General features: G+C 41.8%; 1 protein-coding gene across 1 annotated transcript; it reads left to right on the top strand.

Moving 5' to 3' along the window:
- Nucleotides 1-8,809: 8,809 nt before the first annotated feature.
- On the top strand, nucleotides 8,810-12,865 carry LOC146629709 (uncharacterized). Its single transcript, XM_085358816.1, has 4 exons — nucleotides 8,810-9,001; nucleotides 9,466-9,661; nucleotides 9,760-9,815; nucleotides 12,066-12,865. Exons 2-4 carry the CDS (start codon nucleotides 9,636-9,638, stop codon nucleotides 12,863-12,865), a joined length of 882 nt encoding a protein of 293 aa, XP_085214942.1. The 5' UTR covers nucleotides 8,810-9,001; nucleotides 9,466-9,635.
- Nucleotides 12,866-21,748: the final 8,883 nt, after the last annotated feature.

Raw genomic sequence — 21,748 nt, forward strand, 5'->3', positions numbered from 1 at the left:
ACATTTGGGTTGAGGTTGATCTTTAGAGCTAATGACATTCATGTGTTTGCAAGCAAGAAGCAACAAGTCTATGCCCGAATATTAAAAGCCACTGACTCTGCAGCTCACTAAATATTTGGGTGATGTACATTTTGAACTGCATCTAGAGATGCAACTGAGCCCAGTATTTCACAATTATCGCAGGCTTGACACAAAATCAAGTGTCCCGTCTTTGAGCCAACTCTAGCCCTCACTTTCACTAGAGCTGCCATTTAAAAGTCCCCGAGAGTGAATCAGACGTTCCATCCTTCAGTAGTTGCTTGCATACAAACTTGAAATGGTTTTGGAACTTTAGTCGAGTGCCTGTCATAAGATTTTAATATTGCTACTCCTTAATCCAGTGCATCATTGTGGAAGAACTGTAAAATGGTTCTACTTCAAGTATTCTGTGCTGGCTGACAGTGGGGCTGATGGTAGGGGGAGTGGCAGAACATCTGTAAAGATGTGTTTGAGGGTTTTGTTAAAAGCTGAACCTCCAAGGTTTGCAAAAGTCAATAGCAATGCACAAAACACAAAGTCCATCATTATTCAAATAAGTTTCTTTAAAGAGGTTGAAGCACAGCAGTGACGCATCACAGCATAAAGGAAATGTGCAACAGACTAGAAAAATGCAGCAGTGCACTGGCACAATGAACGTCCACTAGGTGACAGGTACGTGCTCTGCAAGAGCAATCGCCTAAAACATGTGTTTGAAGGAACTGGTGAGCAGAAATTGAATTGTATGTTGGTGCTCTGTTTTGCAGAGAGCAGCAGGTTTCTCCAGAATGTGAGATCTACCTGGAACATCAAAAAAAAAAAAGCAGTGGGGCTCTTATGGCTTGGTGCACTGACGCCAGTAGTCTACAATGGGTTGTTTCAAAGGTTTCCACATCTCAGCCAACAACTGAAACAGTATTTTATTAAGCTGATGACATCTGAACCTCAGTGGTACAAGAGGCTCCTCCCACCAGTGTGTGGGTGTGTCTCAGTGTCAGAGAAGCTTTTAAATGCAGAGAGAAGAGAATGGCAAGACTTTTATACACATTTCCCCTCATGATTGCTCTTGAAGGCCACAGCATCCATAAATATTATTTTTCATCTCTTGCTATAGAGGATTATAGCTGCTATAAAGCAAACAAATTAACAATGAACTTAGGAAAAACTTCCATTCACTACTGTTCACTTCTTTCATGTTGGTTTTGGACTGTAGATCAATAAAGTTGTTTAGCTTGACTGTTTTGTTCTAACTGCAGCCACGATCTAATGTTGCCACCAAATGGCCAAATGAGACTGTTCTACTCCAGCCTCCACCACAGAAGAAATATCAATCCCCAAAGCCCAAAAGCTATGAATTTGGTCTGAGAATTCCTTATTTTGATCTTTTGGTCAGAAATGACGAGGGGGATTTGTCCAGTGAAGGACGTGATGGTGGAAATGATAAGATAAGATAAGATAACCTTTATTAGTCCCACACGTGGGAAATTTGTTTTGTCACAGCAGGAAGTGGACAGTGCAAAAGTTATGACGCAAAAATTAGAATACAATAAGAATAAATACAGTACACAGCTGTACAGAATAGAATAAAATAATATACTATATACAGTAGAATAAAATAGAATAAAAATATACAATAAGATAAAAATAGAATACGAATGCTATATACAACTGAGTAAAAATACAACGATGACAGAAAGGATTATTGCACTTAGTATTATTGCATATGTATGGATGTGTGTGCTTGATCAGTTAAAGTCTTTATTATGGAGTCTGACAGCAGTGGGGAGGAAAGACCTGCGAAATCTCTCCGTCCCACACTGTGGGTGCCGCAGTCTCCCACTGAAGGAGCTGCTCAGTGCTGTCACAGTCTGCTGCATGGGGTGGGAGATGTTGTCCAACAGGGATGACAGCTTAGCCGCCATTCTCCTGTCACTCACCACCTCCACTGGGTCCAGAGGGCATCCTAGAACAGAGCTGGCCCTTCGGATCACCCTGTTCAGTCTCTTCCTGTCCCCAGCAGAGATGCTGCCGCCCCAGCAGACCACACCATAAAAGATAGCAGAAGCCACCACAGAGTCATAGAAGGTCTTCAGGAGTGGGCCCTCCACCCCAAACGACCTGAGTCTCCGCAGCAGGTACAGCCTGCTCTGCCCTTTCCTGTAGAGGGCGTCTGAGTTATGAGTCCAGTCCAGTCTGTTGTTCAGATGAACACCAAGGTACCTGTAGCTGTCCACAGCCTCAATGTCCATACCCTGGATGTTCAGTGGTTGCAGTGGAGAATGCTTGTGCCTGCAGAAGTCTACCACCAGTTCCTTGGTTTTACTGGCGTTGATCTGGAGGTAGTTCAGCTGGCACCAGTCCACAAAGTCTTGAGTCAGTCCTCTGTACTCCTTGTCGTCCCCATCAGTGATGAGGCCGACTATTGCAGAGTCATCAGAGAACTTCTGCAGGAAGCACTGGGTGGAATTGTGGGAGAAGTCTGCAGTGTAGATGGTGAAGAGGAACGGAGCCAGAACCGTTCCCTGTGGGGCCCCCGTACTGCAGACGACCCTGTCCGACACACAGCCCTGAGTCCTCACATACTGTGGTCGGTCGGTGAGGTAGTCCAGGATCCAGGTAGTGAGGTGATGGTCCACTCCAGAGTTCTCCAGCTTGTCCTTCAGAACCGAGGGAAGAATGGTGTTGAAGGCACTGGAGAAATGCTCCTGCTGTCCCCAAACCAGGTCAAACCGACTTATCTGTTCCCTCTTCATCAGTACAGATATGATTGGATCAAGGCAACCCTTCTTGAACTAGTGCCTCCGAAACACAGGAGCAGACTCATGAGCCAGGTCATGTAAAACCACAAAGTCCCACTCTGCATGAAACAGAAGGCCTTTCTTCAACTGTGAAACCACACTGCAATAGACTTTTGAGCCAAGTAGAAAACGAGTTAAAGAAGGAAAATGAAAGAAAAATAAGATGTTCTTTGTGTACAGGCTGTGATCAGCTGATCTGGGCTACTGCTGCTCTGAGGTTTACTGCTCTTTGTGGATTTACACAACCGAATTTAACAAGATGTCAGCAGGTGTTTTATGAGTTGTACTATTCCATCCTCTACACTGACAGTTTGTTTTTCCGCACGTTTCACAGTATGAAGAAACACGATGTCACATGTACAGATCGGTATCTCATTGAAAACCACGAGGCTTTACATTTGCAGTTGATCAAATCCCACTGAGCAGAGGTTAATGATAACATCTCTTCTTCCTCTCCTGTCCTGTCTTTCTTATCTTTCTTTGAGTCTCGTGGGTGTTTGGTTGGAGGAGCTGGAAGTTGGGCTTTCTGGATCCACGGCTGACAGGGCAGCTGTGCTGCACAGTCCAGCTCAGCGCTCGCAGCTGTGAGGACACAGCGACTGCAGCAGTCATGGCTGCTGGCTTCCTAATTGCAAGGTAACACATTAAATATGAAACCAAATGGGTTTTATTAGGTCCATTTTATTTACTTGAGTCTATGTTTGTCTGGGTCTACCTTGACTGTGTATTTGTAACTGTTTAACAGATTATTGCTGGTCTGTTTGTTGAGTGAGGTGAACTACTCCTCAGCTTTTCCAAGAGGTAAGCCTGACTCACCTCCTGCTGTTTGGAAATGGGGCTAAAACTCTTCTTGTAAACAAGAGAATGGGCCTTTGTTAAAATACCTGTGTTACTATAACTGAAGAGTCCTGCAAATTAAACCCTGTTAAGCTTTGATTCGTTAGCAACAATTTACCAGCTCCCCTAATTAAAGTGAGACCAAACACTAGGCCTACGATCTGATACACAGCACTGACAATTCAGGGTGGTGTTTTAGGGAAACTGCACTGCTTCATTCACGTTGGCTTCATCTGCAGACTTACAGGCACAAGATGGCTCTAAAATTCTAGAATATTCTAGCAGCTCTCAACCAAACCGCGGTTATTAAAGTGTGCTTTAATATGTATAGTGATGTAAGAAATCTCCATAAGAAATCTGACCTATGTCCTGTTTCTTTTTTTTTTCCAACCCTGCACAAATCAACAAAGAGCCATAACAATTTGCAAATGCAGGGGAATGTCTATAAAGGGGTCTCGAGGTGGCACTCTTCTTCAGTCCTGAAATGTAATTTTTACAATCTGAGTCTAATAAGAAATATATGCTATTAACTTTTCAAATGTATGTGGTCTTAAAACAGGACAGTGTTCAGGGTATGTTTGCAGCATTCTCACGCTATGGAGTTCTTGTGTACTGGATCTAGATGCTGTCTCCACACTATATGAAATGCAGTTGGTATAAAATGAGTTGTCCTGTGCTTCATCTTATGCTGCTTAAATTGTTTCACAGGGAACTAGACGAGCCTTCTTTAAGCCAACTGTCAGGCCGGTTTATTCGTCACGACGCTCCTTTGTTGTCATTTGCAAAACACCGTAACAACACTTGGGTGCAGTCGGGAACTGTTTCTGTGCTGCTAATCATGAATTATGAAGTCCATTAATTCAAATTAGATTGTTGAGATTCTAGAGACGTGTTGAAAATAGATTTTTAATGTCTAAATTTTACTACTTCTTTCTAACCTTTATTTAACCAGGAAGATCCCATTGAGATTAAAAACCTTTTCCATGGATGGGCAGCAGCAAGTTACAAGTCACAGTTACAGAAATTACTGTTAAACACAGACGGCAACAACACAAATGCAAAATTAAATGAAAAGAATAAAATTAAGATAGAAAAAAAATTTAAAAATCAAAGGAAAATACAAAAATTCAGTTAAAATGACAATCTAATTGAAGCAATTGCATGTTATGGACTTGGCCTCAGGGATTCTTAGTTAGCACTTAAGTGCTTTATGAAATAATTCAGTGTTTTTCCAGTCGTTCTGCAGTTTGTTCCAAGCCAAGGGTGTTAAATGTCTGTTATATAAAACTGTATAAATGAGAGTTCCTCCGACTTGCCGAAGCAGGCCATCCTACCCGAGAGTATAACTCAGTGTTGAGTCTGAGATTTACGGTTAGTGATGAACCTCAGTGAAGTATGCTTCACTATCAACCATTCGAAGACATTGAGCAGAAGCATTCATGTATAGGATATCTCCATAACCCAGCACAGGCAAAAATGTTGCATTTAAAAGCAGATTCTTTATATTGTAAGAAAAACAACTTATTTTGAAAATAAAATCTGTTTTAACTTCAGATTTTTCACGAGATTCTCTACATGTGGTTTGAAGGTGAGCGCTGTGGCACTCCGTTGTGCACTGTAACAAATTCAGACCATCAGATTTAATGCACTGAGACATATCACTGAGACAGTTTGAGAACCATGCCACTGCTCTGAGTCCTGACTGGAGGAGTCTAAGTTTTAAAATACAATGATCAACAGTGTCTAATACGTTTGACAAATTAATAGAAAGGGACGCACAGTGTTGTTTCTTATCAAGTGCAACAGTAATATTATTTGCCACTTTCACTGCAGCTGTGATGGTACTGTGATTTATTTATTTTCTTCCTCTAAAGCCTGATTGATCAGATAAAACGGCATTGGTGTGTAGAAACTAACTGCTCGCACACACGAGCTTCAAGAACTGTGGCACAGGACAGATTAGATATTGGTCTATAATTAGTAAAAACTGCTGGGTCGCCCACTTTTAGTAGAGGGATAACAAAAGTTGATTTTCATACTGAGGGAATTTGATTCAATTCAACTTTATTCATATAGGAAAGAAAAACTCCCTTTTAACAGGAAGAAACTTAATTTATCCCAAATTGTGATCATATCCATCCTGGGTATCAAACTGCACACATTAAGATGAATAATCTTCAGCCGAGGTGAGGATTTAAATTCAGATGGTGTTTGACTGCATTGCAGCTCAGGGCCTGGTCTAGGTTGAACATCACCAGATAAGAGCAGTATTAAGACAATCAGAAGTCTCTGCTTTGAGACTTTGAGTTTGACTTGTGAAATGTTGAAACTAAGCAGAATTTTTCTTAACTTTGTAATCATGGGGCCTGATTATTTAAGCCAATGAAGGGAAGCCAAAACAGGAGAAATCTGCTCTCTCTTTCTAGTCCCTGTCAGGACTCTTGCTGCAGCATTTTGGATCAGCTGAAGGCTTTTCAGGGAGTTTTTTGGACATTCTGATAATAATGAATTACAGTCGTCCAGCCTGGAAGTAATAAATGCATGAACTAGTTTTTCAGCGTCACTCTGAGACAGGATATTTCTAACTTTAGAGATGTTGCACAAATGAATGAAGGCAGTCCTACATATTTGTTTAATATGTGCATTGAAGGACATGTCCTGGTCAAAAATGACACCAAGGTTACTCAGTGTTACTGGAGGCCAAGGTAATGCCATCCAGAGTAGGAATCTGGTTAGATACCATATTTCTAAGCTTTTCAGGGCCGAGTACAATAACCTCAGTTTGATCTGAATTAAGAAGCAGAAAGTTAGCAGCCATCCAGGTCTTTATGTCTTTAACACATTCCTGCAGTTTAACTCATTGGTGTGTGTTATCTGGCTTCATGGACAGATAGAGCTGGGTGTCATCAGCATAGCAGTGTAAATGTATGCTATGTCTTCTAATGATACTGTCTAAGGGAAGCATGTATAGTGTAAACAGAATTGGTCCTAGCACTGAACCCTGTGGAACTCCATAATTAACCTCAGTGTGTGAAGAGGACTCTCCATTTACATGAACAAACTGGAGTCTATTAGATAGATATGATACAAACCACTGCAGTGCAGTACCTGTAATACCTACAGCATGTTCTAATCGCTCTAATAGGATATTATGGTCGACAGTATCGAATGCTGCACTGAGGTCTAGCAGGACAAGCACAGAGATGAGTCCACTGTCAGAGGCCATAAGAAGATCATTTGTAACCTTCACTAAAGCTGTTTCTGTGCTGTGATGGGCTCTGAAACCTGACTGAAACTCTTCAAATAAACCATTCCTCTGCAGATGATCTGTTAGCTGTTTGACAACTACTCTTTCAAGGATGTTTGATATGAAAGGAAGGTTGGAGATTGGCCTATAATTAGCTAACTCAGAAATATCAATTGGAGAAAAGACTCTAAATGTTGCATCTGTGAGATGATTATGGGTAATTTTTTCTCTAATTCTTAAAATTTTATTTGTGAAGATGTTAATGAAGTCATTACTTGTTAACGTTAAAGGGATAGTTAGCTCAACAAACGCGTTACTGTAATCCGATTACTTTTTTCAAGTAACGAGTAAAGTAAGGGATTACTATTGCAAAAACGGTAATTAGATTACAGTTACTTTCCCGTAGGAATGCTGCATTACTAAAACCGTGAGTTTTTTGCGAGAATGTCTCATGACAGTGACGTAAGCAGGTGTGATGTTCGTGACAACAGCTGTGTGCATTTAAAGCGTGGAAGTACTGACCTTATTTTGAGTTTGATTCCATAAAAACTGACAAAAACATTAGCGTTCGTCCGGCGTGGGAAGAAAACTTCTTTCTACAGCGAAAAAAACCCTAAACTTACGAGCAAGCACCAAGTGCGCAACGACGTAATGGGAAATTCACAGAGAAACTCGCGGATTCTTCAACTGACCGCTGCGGCACACCTGCACCAGGGCAAATCTCCGCCTGCCCCACTCCTAGAGCAACAGGACCGCTAGTCTTTGATTTTATATATTTTCTGCTGTGTTTCACTTGCATCTATTTGTGTGTAAACACAAAAAAATATTTTATTTTATAGTAGTATTTATTTATTGTCATTGTCAAGAACAATGAAATTGATTGTTCTTGACAATGACAATAAATAAATACTGGAATGTGCAGAAAATAGGTTTAAATGTTAAACAAATTTCTTCCAGTCAGAGAATGTTGCATTTAATTACATTTTTGCTTGATGCATAAAGTTAAAAGATTAAAACTAATAAAACAAATTTTAAAAAGGAACTTTTCCATTTGTTTACATTTTGTATGATGGATTATGCAGAAAAAGTAGAATTGGGCTGAAAATTCTCTCGCTTTATCACCTATTCAGGTTGTAATTCGTGTTTTTAAAAAGTAACTAAGTAACTAAGTAATTAATTACTTTTGAAAATAAGTAATCCGTAAAGTAACGGGATTACTTTTGGGGGGAAGTAATCAGTAATTAGTTACTGATTACTTTTTCAAGAAACTTGACCAACACTGCTCAAAAGAGCTCTGACTTTTTGTCAGCCTGGCTACTCTGCTGAAGAGAAACCTGGGGTTGTTCTTATTTTCTTCAATCAGTGATGAATAGTAAGATGTTCTGGCTTTACAGAGGGCTTTCTCATAAAGCAACAAACAGTTTCTCCAGGCTAAATGATGATCTTCTAAATTTGTGCTGCGCCATTTCCTCTCCAACTTACAAGTTATCTGCTTTAGGCTACACAGAAACTACACAGAAAACTCTGTGTAAGGCCCAGGTGGACGATAGATGATAACAAGTCAGACTGGTTTCTGAGTTTTACAGCTGGGGTGGACGAGGCTAAGCATCAGGCTTTCAAATGAATTAAAAGTCTGTCTGGGTCTTTGGTTGATTAATAAGCTGGTGTGGAAAATTGCTGCCACACCTCCCCCTCAGCCTGTGCTTCGAGGTTTCTGGTAGTTAGAATGACTCGGGGGTGTTGATTCATTTAAACTAACATAATCATCCCGCTGCAACCAGGTTTCTGTCAGGCAGAGTAAATCGATTTGTTGATCAATTATTAACTCATGTACTAACAGGGACTTGGAGGAGAGAGACCTAATGTTTAATAATCCACATTTCACTGTTTTACTCTTTGGTGCAGTTGAGGATACTGTATTGTTCTTTCTTTGTGATTTTTTTATGTTTATGTCACAACATCAAGCAGCACTGAGTGGACGAGAGCATCAGGAGGTCGACCCTGTGACCCAGTGCAGAGGGAACGCTCGGCGTTTGTAATGCTGACCAAACAAAACCATGTGGGAGATTCAGTGTCAATGATTCGTACCATCTGAACTCGTGGGGTAACATTTTTGAAAATGCTATAAATACAAAGAAATATAATATAAATACTCTTTCTGCCACGATGCCACGTCTCTGTTTGAAATTGGATTTTTAATCTTAATTAGATGTTTTTACCTGGATAAATAAAGGTACTGTACTGGGCTAAGAAATAATAAAGTCCATAGCGTGAAGGCTCTTCTTCTTTGAAGCCTAATGGCAGCTGGTAAACCAACTTAAAGCCACATTACTGCCACCTACTGGAGCGTGGGTGGGAAAATAGCAGGAAAAAATAACTACGTTGTCTCCTTCAATCCTGTAACGGGAAGATATTCAAATGAAAGATTTTGTAATTCTGTGTTGCTGTCCTAAACAAATTCCTCAGGTTGCTAAATATAGCCACTAATTTCTTCTCTCTCCCTCACACGTGTATGGGGGAGGGAAGTTGACCTGTTGGGTACCTCAGTTCAACTTCTCATTAAAACAGGCTAATTGGAAACACCTGCAGTAGGAAGGACCTATAAAGACAGCAGCATGTCCTGAACACTTGACTCAGAAGCACACTGGTGTTTGGCTGGAGTAGCTGACAGGGCACCACTGCATGCACAGTCTGGTTGGAGGGTTTGTGAGGACACAGCGAGTGCAGCTGCAGCAGTCATGGCTGTTCGGTTCCTCATTGCAAGGTACCACGTTTAAATGTGCTTTCATGATCTACACTTCCTGTACTCAAATGTGGACCTTTGTCTGGTTTTATCTTTACTGTATTTGTGCTGTTTGACAGGTTTTTACTGCTTTATGTTTTGAGTGATGTGGACTACTCCTCAGCTTTTCCAGGAGGTGAGCCTTACTTGCATCTTGTTGTTATGAATTTTGTCCAAAGCCTGTAGCAAATAACATTTTCAGCCTGTGCTGAAACAACCTGCTCCACAGTTAAAAAAAACTATAACAACTTACTGCCTTACCTGAAGAGTCCAGCAAAGTCATGCCTGCACGCAGAACCTGGAGCATCTCTTTAGAAAACACTTAATCATTCTTTAGATTCAAGATTATTGGGGAAAGTATGAAGGCCTTCAGTGGGTACTAAACAGGAGACAAAACAACCTTGGAAACAGCTAATATTCTAGAGCACATAATTAATACATTACAAGTCTTTGAAAGCTGACTGTTAATGCCACTAAATGGGTCTGCAGTCTACCTTTGTAAGGACAACGCAGCCAATGGGCTAAAGTTCTGTCATGTCCAAATCAGCAGGTTAAATTTGGTTTGCTTTGGAAGCAGAGAATTGAAGTGGATAAAATGTATCAGACACTGAGAAATGTCACCAGAAGACTCTAAAGAATTGAATGTTTCTGATGCTAGAGCAACGTTAAACTGGAAATGCTGATTAGATCCAGTGGTGGGACAAAGTATTCCAGACCAAACCAAAAAGCCAGGTTTTCTTCATCTAAACTGGCTTGACAACATCTAAAACGCCAGTTGAAGGTGACTGGTGTTAAGGTTCTTGGTGTTTTGTATGCAGCACATTTCCAACAAAGTGCTTTACAGACTAAAGTGTAAAATGCACAACAATAATAAAAATTTTTAGAATAATAAAATAAATACAAAAATGCAATAACACAAACATCTGCAGCAACAGTGACCAAAGCTGTAAAAATTGTTTGGGTCAACATGTGCTGGAAGTGAGGCCATTAAAGCTGTGTCTTTTAGAAACGTAAGATGTTCCACTGTTTGTGCAGATCCAGTATTTGGAGGCAGGGGTGTCCAACTCCAGGCCTCGGGGGGGGGGGGGCAGTGTCCTGCAGGTTTTAGATTTCACCCTGGGTCAACACATCTGAATCAAGTGATTAGTTCATTACCAGGCCTCTGGAGAACTTCAAGGCATGCTGAGGAGGTAATTTAACCGTTTGAATCAGCTGTGTTGGATCAAGGACACATCTAGAACCTGCAGGACACCAGCCCTCGAGGCCTGGAGTTCCCCACGCCTGATTTAGAGGGAGGGGGGCCTGCCACAGAAGGCTCTGTCACAACAAAATTTAAGTTAGACCATGGAATAATTAACACTGGTTTTTAACTTAACCTCATACTTTCAGGAGCCTGAATAGAAGCTCATATGGGTAAGGAGGGGTTTGGTTGTTTTCATGATGTAAAAACACAACTTGAATCCTGTAAGGAAGCCAGTGTAGGGAGGCTAGCACTGGGGTTATGCTCCATCAGTTTGATACCTGTCAGCAGACAAACGGCTGCATGTTGGCCCACCTGAAAATGGTAAATTGAGGACTGGTCCAAACCAAAAAGTGGAGAGCCTCGCACTAGTCCAAACTGCAACTGAATGAAAAGATGGTAACAAACGGCTAAATGCTCTTCATGGCACTGAAAACTAACCCTTTGTAAAGTTTTAAACACAGGGAAATATCTGTTTATGTAAATACTTTCAGGAAGAAACTGAAATGACTGATTCTAGAATAAAATTTCACTTGCTGGGCCCACGTCGTCATTTTAGGGTTGACAGTGTTTTAGTAGGTAAAGGTGAATGGCTTGGCCAGTTGAGCTGCGGTTTGGGGAAGGCCTCAAAGGGTACTGGCAGCGGCTCCCAGGCCTGGCAGATCCCCTGTGTACTAAATAGATGTGAAGAAGATAAAGAATTTAAAAAGGGGGAGGCAGGGTGGGGCATGTGTAAGGGAATGAACAGCTTGTAACTGGCAGAACATGTGGATAAGGACCAGAAAGCGTGTGTTAGGAGGCTTGGGCTCGCTCTTCGAATTCTGATACTTTGTCCAATTAAAGTGACGTTAAAAGCAGACTGTAGTTAAACGTGTAAAAGAAGTTTCTGAACCCCAACATTCCCCAGAGAGGCTCCTAAAAGAGTAATTGTAGGTCTGTGCAAAAGTTTCTTTAGCTGCAATCATCTGCGTTTCTTGCCGCCTTACAGATTAGGAAACAAATTTTGGTCCACTCAGAGAAGACCTCTCAAATTTAAGTCACTTTCCTCCTGTTAAGATGAATCTGCATCAGTATACTGAAACTGTAGTTGTGTTTTTTTTTTTTTAGCTTGGTTTAATCTGTATTCTTACCCATGTTCTCTCTCAGCCACAAGTCCTGTGCAGCCTAGAGCGTGGCAGGGTGGAAGAGAGGAACACAATGTGTATGGAAGTCCTCGTCCTTTCCAGTACATGAGGGCTCTGCGGCCGACAGATCCAAAGATCAACCCTAATGTGCACGATCAGGTCCAAGTCCAATCCCCGAGATTGTATCAGCCACGCTCCAATATTCCCGCCCACAGACCCATGGAAACGTATCCGCTCCAGCCTCGAGCACACAGAAACCACCTTGTGGCCAAGCCCAGGAGCTTTGACTTGAGCCTGAGGATTCCTTTTGCTCAGTCTCGTGATGGTGCTAATCCTCCTCGGTACAGACCAAGCGGCTTTATTATTGACAACAGTTTTAATAATCCCGGCAGACGCCATGGCCATGACGCTTCCAAGCTGGGCTACCAGTTCAGCTTATCTGTTCCCTTTTCACGAGGTTCTCCACGCCGCCAGGAACATCACAGCGGACATCGACACAGGCCTGAGGAAGCTGATTTGGGTCACCAAAGACCGCAAGTTTATGTGCCGGTTCATACAAGGCCGCACCCCAACGAGCATCATCATCGTGACGAAGGCCGCCCTGGTCAGGTCTCTGCATTTCCGGCGCCAGATGGACTGGAACGCCCATCAAGGCCGCGCCATCCTCAGAGATATGTCGACCCTTACAGTGGCTACTACAACTCCCACATGAATCCTACGTGGAACGACTACTGGTGGTATTACCATGGACCTCACTGGGGTCATGTAAAGCATCCATCTTCTGACCCTTGGCCAAATTTCCATCGGTCAGCTTCAGACTGACATGGATGGAAGAGACGAGCCAAACTCGCAGGGCTCAGGTGGGTCACTGGTTTTTGGATATTACAACATGGCATTTCTTGATGGTTAAAACCTGTTCCTCATATTTCTTCCTCCTTCACAGCTCTACAGTGCAACAAGGATCTCCTGTATTTATCTAAAATAAAGTGTGAAAGCTCTCCTGCAGTTTCTCTCGTCTTCTGTCAGGTTGAAAGAATAGCTGAACATTTGGGTTGAGGTTGCTCTTTAGAGCTAATGACATTCATGTGTTTGCAAGCAACAAGTCTATGCCCGAATGTTAAAAGCCACTGACTCTGCAGCTCATTAAATATTTGGGTGATGTACATTTTGAACTGCATCTAGAGATGTAACTGAGCCCAGTATTTCACAATTATCGCAGGCACTCCAATTTATGTTAAAACTCCATTCGGCCATCGAATGACACTTCAGTCGAATTCCTGCTCTGAGGCGTCTCAAGCTGGGATCGCTGCCTGCCAAGACACGAGATTAGCCACCCAAACTGTCAGTTTTGGCAGACTATTGAATAGTTTCTCACATCTTAAACTTGTTCTCCAGGACAGTTCTTGGCTGCAGAGGATGACTTGAATGTTTAACGTTTTCTCCCTGGTGAATAATGACAAAGATTTAGGTAAGATGATTCTTCTAAGGGTTAAATGAGACCTGTCCCCTCCTGACCCTTTATCAAATGCAGTGGAGCACTGAGGTTTGGCAGTTGCTGAAAGAAGACGTTCTGCTGCACCCAGTCCAGATTGGCTGGCCTTGGCTAAATCCCTTTAAGCAAAATATGTAATTCTCAGATTATAGTATTCACCAACATGTTGCCTCTAGACGAGCCCCTAAAATTGAGGCTGTTAAGTTTGAGTGTGCCTGATCTAAAATGGCCTGTATTTATATAGCACTTTACTAGTCCCTAAGGACCCCAAAGCGCTTTACATATCCAGTCATTCACCCACACACTGGTAATGGCAGCTACATTGTAGCCACAGCCACCCTGGGGTGCACTGACAGAGGCGAGGCTGCCAGACACTGGCGCCACCGGGCCCTCTGACCACCACCAGTAGGCAATGGGTGAAGTGTCTTGCCCAAGGACACAATGACCGAGACTGTCCAAGCCGGGGCTCGAACCGGCAACCTTCCGATTACAAGGCGAACTCCCAACTCTTGAGCCACGATCGCCCTAATGATCTAAAACTTAATTCTGCAGGCTCTCAAGCTTTTAACGCCTGCCACACCACTACTAGCATATCATTCAAGAACCTTGCGTTTTCCTCCAAATCAGATTTGAAAATTAAAGTGACTGGATGTAGCACAAAACTGTAAGTGGTAGTCTGCTCAGGTACCAGTTTCAGCCCTGTTAGAGGCAATGGGCAAAATGCTGATTGGCCTAGAACTGGCAAGAGCTTGAGCAGCCCCACACTTGTGTACGGGTAAAAATGGAGGTTTTCGTTTAAAAAAAAAACAAAAAAAAAAAAACTTGTCCACATGTAAACGCTAAAAATGAAATGTTGGCAAATCAGAAGCCTGGGACGGAAAGACTAAAGTACTTCCAAAAAGGTTTTGTTTTCTTGGAAAGGCAGACAAATTTGTTACTTTTCAAATGCCTTCAGCATTTCAAATGTTAAAAGTATTTTGGTTGGTGTAGACTTGCAACTAGGAATGAACAATATAAAGTAAATTTATTCAAAACCACGTTAGGATTGTGGAAGCAGCTGTGTTGACTGTAGAGGCCACGTCCGAAGTTCCCTCTGATGTCTGTCTTTCTAAACGGACGGACAGTAACTGTGTAAGAACTGCAGATAGTCAGATTAACAGCAACAGTATTTTGTCTCTATCCGCCATTGTAGAAATTCATCTCATGTAAACAATAACATGGCGCACAGCGTCGCGTCGAACAAAGCGCACACCTGTGACGTTCCGTGGCTAAATATCAGTTTTCCTCATCCACACGTAAACGCAAAAACTGAGTATTTGAGATTCTCCACCCTGGCAGGAGTTTTTAAAAATCTGTTTTCAGTTTTACGTGTGGACGAAAGGTGCAAATGCACAGAAAAATCTGCGTTTTCAAAAATACCTGTGTACATGTGGCCCTAGCCTTACTTCAAGTCATCCCTTGGATATGGACAAATATGATAATTTTTCATAGCTAGATGTACCGCCACTAGATGCCATGAGAGATGCCACATTTTCAGCAAACAGCTCTTTGGGAGTTCCATTATTGGTGAAAAATAAAATTTTATGGCTGTCGTTGGAGTTTCTTTTATTTTTAAAGTTGTCTGTTGTGTAGATAAACACTGGCTCATGTGTTAGATGCCTGTTTTATGCTTGACTGATTTGTAGGTCAGTTTTACATTCCTGCAGCTGTGTCCATGGTGGGGGTTTGTTGGTTTTTCACACCAACCACACAAAGAAAATCATCAGATCGGGTGAAGTTGCTTTTTTTTTTAAATAAATAAATAAATAAAACATTTTCTGTTATCACATTTTGGTGAGTCTGTGTGAACTTGAGCTCACTGGGTTAAATCCCAGTGCATCTTATTCTTTAGCCAGAGTGGATCGTCTGCCGCCTCCTCCTATCCCAGCATCCTTCTCTTTCACTCCACCCTCTGCTTGTCCTCCTTAATTACATCCATGAATCATCTTTGAGGTCTTCCTCTTTATTGCCTGGCAGCTCTATTTTTGACATCCTTTGTCAGTGTATCCACTCTCCCTCCTCTGTACAAAAAAGAGGAAAAACAGTCTACTCTAGAGTTTGAATCGGATATTAAAATTTTATTCATCTTTCATCAACCTTTTGAACATAGCTTGAAAGCTTTTAGAGCTGTATTCAAACATGTCAAGCTGATTAACGCACACTGTAAATGTGTTCTGTCCCTTTACCATTTTCTGTTCAGTGTTCATTTATTTCTCTCATGATTTTCTCAGTAACGTCAAAATAAAAGCACCCAAGTTCACTGTGTGTATGTTGGAGCGTTTACATGTTTATTTCCTGGCTTGGCCACAGATGACAGACCGACTCATCCTCCTTCAGCTGTTCATGAATTTCCACAGCCAAATCTGGTTGTGGTGATACTTTCAGGTTCTTGTAGTGTGTCGTTGACCAGGCAGGTAAATTAGCTTCAGTTTGTGGTTGAAGGCTAAACAGCACATTCAGTCATGTAGTGTTGCCTCACCCCAAGAACAATTCAGCTATTTAATCTTAAAGTATCTCAAGTCTTTTTTTGTTTGCTTTCTTAACATAAAAAACATATATTTCATACCTCTGATAAATTTGCCTTTAATGTGGCAGATTTATTTTATGTTGGTGCTTGAGCTCAATGCAAGACTTTTATTATTAGTCTTTTATTTCATGTCAAAATGTGTATAAGTGCATAAAACTGTAAAAGGAAAACAATACAGCGCTGTACTGTAGAAGTTAAAATCAAATGTGTTCTTGTTGTCCACATCCCCTCTGGGGCATAGATTCAATCATTCTAACGTCTCAGCCAGGCCAATCACATCAAGTGTTTGCACCTGTGTGAGGCAGAGTTTGCTTCAGCCCAACTTTTCATTAGGAAGATAGAAAAGACACACACAGACAGCCGCGTGGCTTGGATGCTAGACTTTGAGTCTCGTGGGTGTTTGGTTGGAGGAGCTGGAAGTTGGGCTTTCTGGATCCACGGCTGACAGGGCAGCTGTGCTGCACAGTCCAGCTCAGCGCTCGCAGCTGTGAGGACACAGCGACTGCAGCAGTCATGGCTGCTGGCTTCCTAATTACAAGGTAACACATTAAATATGAAACCAAATGGGTTTTATTAGGTCCATTTTATTTACTTGAGTCTACCTTGACTGTGTATTTGTAACTGTTTAACAGATTATTGCTGGTCTGTTTGTTGAGTGAGGTGAACTACTCCTCAGCTTTTCCAAGAGGTAAGCCTGACTCACCTCCTGCTGAGGGAACTAATACAAAAATCCACATGTAACTGTTTTACTCTTTCCTTTATTGCAATATTGTTTTGCTATACAGCAAATGGAGAATCTATAAAGGGGACTCGAGATGGCACTCTTCTTCAGTCCTGAAATGTAATTTTTACAATCTGAATCTAATAAATGATTAAATATTGTCAGTTAAATACCAGTGTAAGTAAAAAAAAAAATTTAATTAAAAGTAAGCTTTATTCACAGTCCTGTTTCAAGACCATGTACATTGAAACAGGACTGTGTAGAGTATATCTGCAGTATTTTAATGTTATGGAGTTACAGGGTCTAAATGCTCCACACTATTAAATATGAGTTGTCCTGTGCTTCATGTTACGCTGCTTAAAATGTCGCACAGGGAACTAAACAAGAACCTTGTTTAAGCCAACTGTCAGGCCGGTTTATTCTTTATGGCACATCTCTGCTTTGTTCTTGTTCCTCCCAGAGAAACCTCATTTGAAAAAACGGTAATGTAGCTCTGTGCATTAGCAAGCTGTTTCTGTGCTGCTAATCACCAATTATGAAGCTAAATAGATCAAATGAATTATGCTCTTATGATAGATTCCTGCAGAAATATGCTGTTGAGGTTCTAGAGGTGTTGGTTTGGAAAATATAGTCTTAATGTCCAAATTTTACAATGTAATTTGTAACTTAACCTTCACCTGTTTTCTTTCATAGCCAGACATTTTGTGCAACCGGGAGTGTGGCAAAGTGAAGGAGAGGAAGAAGCCTACAACTATGAGAATTGTCATCCTTTCTACTACATCAGTGCCCAGGACAAAACATTGGAAAAGCAGGGACGTTTAATGATGGCCCCTTTCCATATCTGTAAACAAAACCATCCCATAGTGTACCAAAAAGCCTCAAACCTCAAGCCTGCAAACCCCTTGCAGCCACGATCTAATGTTGCCACCAAATGGCCAAAGGAGACTGTTCTACCCCAGCCTCCACCACAGAAGAAACATCTGTCACCCAAACCCAAAAGCTACGAATTTAGTCTGAGCATTCCATATTTTGATCTTTCGGTCAGACATGAAGGGGGAGATTTGGCCAGTGAAGGACATGATGGTGGAAATGATACCGCTCCTGTCTCTAAACCAGGCTTTCAAATCGACTTATCTGTTCCCTCTTCATCTGTCTCTCAATATCCCAATATCCCAATGACCAGCTATGTTGACAGTTCAGTAAATCAAGAAAATCCAGAGAACACAGAGTTTGTCAATTACGGTAACATAAAGCAGGAAATGCCACAATCAAGGCAACCTTTCTTAAACTCTGCTGGTAGTAGTTACTCAGAAACACAGGAACCGGCTTATAAACCATATTCCATCGAAACACAATCAAGTTCAACTCTTACTGGATCAGAAAGACCTTTTCTACATTTTCAAACACAGGAGCAGACTTATGAGCCAGTTCATGTTAAACCACAAAGCTCCACTCTGCATGAAACAGAAAGGCCTTTCTTCAACTTTGAAACAACACCACAACAGACTTTTGAGCCAAGTCGTGTTAAGCCCCAGTCAAGTTCACCAATAACTGGATCAGAATGGCCTTTCTTTAACTCTGCAGCAACACAGCAACAGACACATGAACCAGGTTATCTTAGACCTCAATCAATTTCAACCCTTGGTGGATCAGAATGGCCTGCCTTGAACTTGGCACCACCCCGGCAACAATCCTTTGAGGCAGGTCATCTTAAGCCTCAAGCAAGTTCAGCAATAGCTGGATCAGAATGGCCTGTCTTCAATTCGGCACCACCCCGGCAACAATCCTTTGAGGCAGATGGTCTTAAGCCTCAATCAAGCTCAACCCTTGGTGGATCGGAATGGCCTGCCTTAAACTTGGCACCACCCCGGCAACAATCCTTTGAGGCAGGTCATCTTAAGCCTCAAGCAAGTTCAGCAATAGCTGGATCAGAATGGCCTGTCTTCGATTCAGCACCACCCCGGCAACAATCCTTCGAGGCAGATGGTCTAAAGCCTCAATCAAGCTCAACCCTTGGTGGATTGGAATGGCCTGCCTTAAACTTGGCACCACCCCGGCAACAATCCTTTGAGGCAGGTCATCTTAAGCCTCAAGCAAGTTCAGCAATAGCTGGATCAGAATGGCCTGCCTTAAACTCAGCAACACAGCAACAGACTCATGAGTCGGGTTATCTTAAACCACAATCAATTCCAGCCTTTGGTGGATCAGAATGGCCTGTCTTCAATTTGGCACAGACTCGGCAACAAACCTTTGAGGCAGCTGGTCTTAAGCCTCAATCACGTTCAACACTTGGTGGATCAGAATGGCCTGCTTTAAACTTAGCACCAATTCAGCAACAGACTCATGAATCAGGTTATCTTAAGCAACAATCAAGCTCAACCCTTGCTGGATCAGAATGGCCTGCCTTAAACTTGGCACCACCTCGGCAACGAACCTTTGAGCCAGGTCGTGTTAAGCCACAGTCCAGTTCAGCAATAGCTGGATCAGAATGGCCTGCCTTAAACTCAGCAACACAGCAACAGACTCATGAGTCGGGTTATCTTAAACCACAATCAATTCCAGCCTTTGGTGGATCAGAATGGCCTGTCTTCAATTTGGCACAGACTCGGCAACAAACCTTTGAGGCAGCTGGTCTTAAGCCTCAATCACGTTCAACACTTGGTGGATCAGAATGGCCTGCTTTAAACTTAGCACCAATTCAGCAACAGACTCATGAATCAGGTTATCTTAAGCAACAATCAATTCCAGCCCTTGGTGGATCAGACTGGCCTGTCTTCAATTTGGCACCGACTCGGCAACAAACCTTTGAGGTAGATGGTCTTAAGCCTCAATCACGTTCAACCCTGGATGGATCAGAATGGCCTACCTTAAATATGGCACCAACTCTGCAACAGGCTTTACACAGGAACTAACTCAGTGTCAACTCTGTTCAATCTGTGCACAAAGGTTATTTTACTTTTGGAGCGCATTTCTGCCAAGACTGTAACTCACCATGCAAATAAATACACAATTTCCTTCTTGCATCTGATGTCATTTATATTTTTATACTTTTACTCATACATCTCGAGTCCCTTTAGGGCAAAAATAACTTGGTATTCACTTATATTTTCTAAAATGTCCAATAATAGTTTTAGAAATCTTTAACATTTTATCGTACTTCTGTATATTGCCTTCTACAAAGATATTTGACCACCAGCAGGTTGCTTTGCCGGGAATGTTGTCACCTCTGTAGTAAGAAATGCAGTGTTTGATCTTACATCAGGGCCTGCTGTTTCTGTGTTTAAATAGTGATTCTATATTGGTGTTGGGTGTGGATGCCAGAGTGCCTTATTACAGCTGGAATGGGTCCTCATTTCCAACTCCCTCACTTACTTTTATAACTGGTAAGATAAGAATAGAAGGATGACAGGATAAAGACATGCTGTGGAAGAGAGACAGAGATTAATGACAAGTATGATTCAAGGAGGTGTATTAACACATAGTGAGTGAAGAACTATCAACCAATGCATCATGGGAATCCCCCAGCAGTCTACATCTATTGCAGCATAACTGAGGATTCAGGGTCACCTGGTCCAGCCCTAACTATATGCTTTAGCAAAAAGGAAAGTTTGAAGCCTAATCTTGAAAGTAGAGATGGTGTCTGTCTCCTGAATCCAAACTGGAAGCTGGTTCCACAGAAGAGGGGCCTGAAAACTGAAGGCTCTGCCTCCCATTCTACTTTTAAATACTCTAGGAACAACAAGTAGGCCTGCAGAGCGAGAGCGAAGCGCTCTAATAGGGTGATATGGTATTACAAGGTCATTAAGATAAGATGGGGCCTGATTATTTATTTAAGCCAATGAAGGGAAGCCAACAAAAGAGAAATCTGCTCTCTTTCTAGTCCCTGTCAGGACTCTTGCTGCAGCATTTTGGATCAGCTGAAGGCTTTTCAGGGAGTTTTTAGGACTTCATAATAATAATGAATTACAGTCGTCCAGTGTAGAAATAATAAATGCATGAACTAGTTTTTCAGCGTCACTCTGAGACAGGATATTTCTAAAATGACACCAAGGTTCCTCAGTGTTACTGGAGGCCAAGGTAATGCCATCCAGAGTAAGAATCTGGTTAGATACCATATTTCTAAGATTTTCAGGGCAGAGTACAATAACCTGTTTGATCTGAATTAAGAAGCAAAAAATTAGCAGCCATCCAGGTCTTTGTCTTTAAGACATTCCTGCAGTTTAACTCATTGGTGTGTGTTATCTGGCTTCATGGACAGATAGAGCTGGGTGTCATCTGCATAGCAGTGTAAATGTATGCTATGTCTTCTAATGATGCTGCCTAAGGGAAGCATGTATAGTGTAAACAGAATTGGTCCTAGCACTGAACCCTGTGGAACTCCATAATTAACCTCAGTGTGTGAAGAGGACTCTCCATTTACATGCACAAACTGGAGTCTATTAGATAGATATGATACAAACCACTGCAGTGCAGTACCTGTAATACCTACAGCATGTTCCAATCGCTCTAATAGGATATTATGGTCGACAGTATCGAACGCTGCACTGAGGTCTAGCAGGACAAGCACAGAGATGAGTCCACTGTCAGAGGCCATAAGAAGATCATTTGTAACCTTCACTAAAGCTGTTTCTGTGCTGTGATGAGCTCTGAAACCTGACGGAAACTCTTCAAATAAACCTCTGCAGATGATCAGTTAGCTGCTTGACAACTACTCTTTCAAGGATTTTTGATATGAAAGGAAGGTTGTAGATTGGCCTATAATTAGCTAACTCAGAAATATCAATTGGAGAAAAAGACTCTAAATGTTGAATCTGTGGGATGATTATGGGTAATTTTTTCTCTAATTGTTAAAATTTTATTTGTGAAGATGTTAATGAAGTCATTACTTGTTAACGTTAAAGGGATAGTTGGCTCAACAAACACATT

Source organism: Diplotaxodon limnothrissa, linkage group LG7 (genome assembly GCF_057381915.1).
Source record: "Diplotaxodon limnothrissa isolate DT_005_m linkage group LG7, D_limnothrissa_male_GT1.1, whole genome shotgun sequence".
Taxonomy (NCBI): Eukaryota; Metazoa; Chordata; class Actinopteri; order Cichliformes; family Cichlidae; genus Diplotaxodon; species Diplotaxodon limnothrissa.

Bases quoted from the DNA above. Each gene is read 5' to 3' on its own strand.
- LOC146629709 (XM_085358816.1), top strand. From the start codon at position 9,636: ATGGCTGTTCGGTTCCTCATTGCAAG. The intron at 9,662-9,759 runs GTACCACGTTTA...GCTGTTTGACAG, and splicing joins GTTCGGTTCCTCATTGCAAG to GTTTTTACTGCTTTATGTTT. The intron at 9,816-12,065 runs GTGAGCCTTACT...GTTCTCTCTCAG, and splicing joins CTCCTCAGCTTTTCCAGGAG to CCACAAGTCCTGTGCAGCCT.